The following is a 5,000-nucleotide window of genomic DNA, read 5'->3' on the forward strand; positions in this document are numbered from 1 at the left end:
CATTTACATGTGGAGCTATGCTGGCTTTATACACGCTAAAAGTCTGGTGGGTTAGTGGACGCTAACTGCTGCTGAACATTAGTCCTGTAGGGTAACATTACAGCTTGTTACTAACTGCTGCTGAACATTAGTCCTGTAGGGTAACATTACAGCTTGGTTCTGGTTTAATACTGGACCAGTTTCACAGATTGTTGTTCCATCAGACACACACACATGGAGACAGAGAGTCCAGGTTGGATTTTTCTGGAGTTTAGGTGCAGAAACAAGTGAAAGTCAAGAGTCCTAAATATAAAACATGTAAATATATCTACATGATGATGATGATGATGATGATGTGTGCTACAGGTGGCAGAGAGAGCTCTGTATTACTGGAACAACGAGTACATCATGAGTCTGATCAGCGACAATGCTGCCAAGATCCTCCCCATCATGTTCCCCGCCCTCTACAAGAACTCCAAGAGCCACTGGAACAAGTAAGGCTACACACACACACACACACACACACACACACACACACACACACACACACAGAGACACTCACACACGTACTACACTCACGCACGACACATACACAGAGACACTTCACACACACACACACAGACACACACACACACACACTCACACACACACACATATACATTAATATTATTAGAGATACTTTACATTATATTATTATTATTACATTAATACATATATTATTATCATTATTATTATTATTATTATTATTATTATTAGAGATACTATTATTACATATTACTATTAATACTATTATTATTATTATTATTATTATATATATATTATTATTACATATATATATATATACATATTACATTATTATATATATTATATATTATAGATATTATTATATATATATTATTATATATATATATATATATTATTATATATATTATATATACATATATTATATATATATATTACATATTATTATTATATATATATATTATATATATACATATATATTATTATATACATATACATATTATTATATATTATATACATATACATACATATACATATTACATTATATACATACACATATATGATACTATTACACATACATGATATATTATCATACATATTATATATATACATATATTATTACATATATACATACATATTATTATTACATATTACATACATACATATTATTATATATTATATACATATTACATATTATATACTATTACATATTATATATTATATATTATTATTATTATATATTATATACATATTATACATTATTACATACGTATATATTATTATATAGCATAGATACAGAGATACTTACTCTCACCCACACACACACAGACACTCTCACACACACACACACACACACACACACACACACACAGACACTCACACACACACACACAGACACACACACACACACACACACACACACACACACACACACACACACACCAGGGTCCACCAGAACTGTGCATGTCGTGATGCTGTTGAATGTGTGGGTGGGTCCATCCCAGCGTTGGGGTCTGTAATGACAGTGCTTGTTGTTGTCAGGACGATCCACGGTCTGATCTACAACGCTCTGAAGCTCTTCATGGAGATGAACCAGAAGCTGTTTGATGACTGCACACAGCAGTACAAGGCCGAGAAACAGAAGTAACTCACACACACACTGAGACACACACACACACACACACACACACACACACACACACACACACACACACACACACACAGAGACACACACACACACACACACACACACACACACAAAGAGACACACATATACACACAGAGACACACACACACACACACATACACACACACACACACACACACTATATCACATACAGATACATATACATCACACAGACATACAACATGCATATGAGACATACATATACTACTAGAGATACACATACACACTATTACACAAACATACATAGACATTACTAGATACACACTATACACATATATACAGACACATATACACACATACACAGACACTATTACATATGAGATATACACATTACATAGACACACACAGACATACATATTACACAGATATATATATTAGTACATATATAGATATATATTATAGAGACACATCACACACTATCATACACAGAGACACACACACACACACACACAGAGACACACACACACACACACACAGAGACACACACACACTCAGACCCTTCCATCTGAAAGTGTTTTCTGTGTGCAGAGAGAAGTATAAGCTGAAGGAGAGAGAGGAGGTGTGGTACAAGATCGAAGAGTTGGCCCGACACAACCCACAGGTACTCCCCTCCCCAAACCTCACCTGTCCTCTCTCAGGTACTCCCCTCCCCAAACCTCACCTGTCCTCTCTCAGGACTCCCCTCCCCAAACCTCACCTGTCCTCTCAGGTACTCCCCTCCCCAAACCTCACCTGTCCTCTCTCAGGACTCCCCTCCCCAAACCTCACCTGTCCTCTCTCAGGACTCCCCTCCCCTAACCTCACCTGTCCTCTCTCAGGACTCCCCTCCCCAAACCTCACCTGTCCTCTCTCAGGTACTCCCCTCCCCAAACCTCACCTGTCCTCTCTCAGGTACTCCCCTCCCCAAACCTCACCTGTCCTCTCTCAGGTACTCCCCTCCCCAAACCTCACCTGTCCTCTCTCAGGTACTCCTCCCTAAACCTCACCTGTCCTCTCTCAGGTACTCCTCCCAAACCTCACCTGTCCTCTCTCAGGACTCCTCCCAAACCTCACCTGTCCTCTCTCAGGACTCCCCTCCCCAAACCTCACCTGTCCTCTCTCAGGACTCCCCTCCCCTAACCTCACCTGTCCTCTCTCTGGTCTCCTCGTCATCTCTCTAACCTCACCTGTCCTCTCTCTGGTCTCCTCTTCATCTCTCTAACCTCACCTGTCCTCTCTCTGGTCTCCTCTTCATCTCTCTAACCTCACCTGTCCTCTCTCTGGTCTCCTCTTCATCTCTCTAACCTCACCTGTCCTCTCTCTGGTCTCCTCTTCATCTCTCTAACCTCACCTGTCCTCTCTCTGGTCTCCTCTTCATCTCTCTAACCTCACCTGTCCTCTCTCTGGTCTCCTCTTCATCTCTCTAACCTCACCTGTCCTCTCTTGTCCCAGTGCTTTGAGTACTGCACATGATCCCACGCATGCTTAGTGTGTTTGTATTTATTATAATTGTTGTTGATTGTTGTTTTGACGCTGTTCACTTTTAATAGTTTAGTTTATTGTTTTAGTTTTTGCTTCTTTTATCTTTGAAGTGAAACACTTTGTAACATAACGTTGTGATTATTATATTTAATTAACTGTGTTTCAGAGCAATAAGCTCCACCCCCTCCGCCCAGGACTCCACCCACAGGAAGAGGTCAGTTCTGTTGTTAGGGTTTGATTATCATTAATAATGTGATGTTTAATGTCAACAAAGCTTCTCACACACACATACACGCACACACACACACACACACATACACGCATACACACACACACACACACACACACGCATATACACACACACACACACACACAGAGACACACACACACACGAGACAGAGACACACACACACACACACACACACACACACACAGAGACACACACACACACAGAGAGACAGAGAGCACACTTTACACACTACACACACACACACACACACATACAGCACATACACACACACGCATCATACACACACACACACACACACACACACAGAGACACACATGCACACACACACACATGAGACACACATACACACACACAGCACACGCACGCATGACACACACACGCACGCACAGACACACGCACACACACAGAAACACACACACGCACAGATAGACGCACGCACACACACACACGCACACACACACACACACACACAGAGACACACACACACACACACACACAGACACAGACAGAGGAACGAGATTCAGACATTTCTGTCACTATCGTCAGATAATTCAGGGAGCGGCGAGAGACTCAAAGGTCTCTGAGACGGCGGTGTGATCTGCTGAGTCATGTTCTGCCTCCTGCACCCAGAGACAGGACTAACGTTAGCGTGGTTAAGTCAGGTTTTATGTTAAATGGGACATCACTTTATTGTGTAAAGTGTCGCTATGTGGATCTTTAAAAATACATATTCATGTTGAAATAACTAAACCTACACAAGTAGTTTCTTCTCTGTTTGGGTTTGACCTCTAATAGACAAATATTCAAACATATTCAAAATGTGTGTGTGTGTGTCTGTGTGTGTCTGTCTGTGTGTGTGTGTATCTGTGTATCTGTCTGTGTGTGTGTGTCTGTGTGTGTGTGTCTGTGTGTGTGTGTATCTGTGTGTGTGTGTGTCTGTGTGTGTGTGTGTATCTGTGTGTGTAGTACATGTTGTACAGTGACAGCAGTGTGGCGGTCTACTCGATGGAGACAGAGACTCCGACAGCTGAAGACATCCAGCTGCTGAAGAAGACCGTGGAGAGCGAAGCCACACAGGTGATCCATCAAACAACTAATCAACCAATCACTGACCACGTTTACATGCACCGATCACTGGCCACGTTTACATGCACCGATCACTGGCCACGTTTACATATACCGATCACTGACCACGTTTACATGCACCGTTCACTGGCCACGTTTACATACACCGATCACTGGCCACGTTTACATATACCGATCACTGACCACGTTTACATGCACCGTTCACTGGCCACGTTTACATATACCGATCACTGACCACGTTTACATGCACCGTTCACTGGCCACGTTTACATATACCGGTCACTGGCCACGTTTACATGCACCGATCACTCACTGGCCACGTTAACATGCACCGATCACTGGCCACGTTAACATGCACCGATCACTGGCCACGTTTACATGCACCGATCACTGGCCACGTTTACATGCGCCGATCACTGGCCACGTTAACATGCACCGATCACTGGCCACGTTTACATGTACCGATCACTGACCACGTTTACATGTACCGATCACTGACCACGTTTACATGCACCG

At 42.2% G+C, this 5,000-nt stretch overlaps 1 protein-coding gene across 1 annotated transcript in view; it reads left to right on the forward strand.

Moving 5' to 3' along the window:
• ppp2r5d (protein phosphatase 2, regulatory subunit B', delta) overlaps nt 1-5,000 on the forward strand; it is a 23,729-nt gene that overhangs the window by 15,686 nt on the left and 3,043 nt on the right. The window contains exons 12-16 of the mRNA XM_078242810.1: nt 346-473; nt 1,543-1,644; nt 2,216-2,288; nt 3,315-3,362; nt 4,365-4,475. Coding sequence (XP_078098936.1) covers nt 346-473; nt 1,543-1,644; nt 2,216-2,288; nt 3,315-3,362; nt 4,365-4,475 — 462 coding nt within the window. The remainder of the gene's footprint in view (nt 1-345; nt 474-1,542; nt 1,645-2,215; nt 2,289-3,314; nt 3,363-4,364; nt 4,476-5,000) is intronic.

The sequence above is a fragment of the Sander vitreus genome, chromosome 23 (genome assembly GCF_031162955.1).
Source record: "Sander vitreus isolate 19-12246 chromosome 23, sanVit1, whole genome shotgun sequence".
NCBI classification, from domain to species: Eukaryota; Metazoa; Chordata; class Actinopteri; order Perciformes; family Percidae; genus Sander; species Sander vitreus.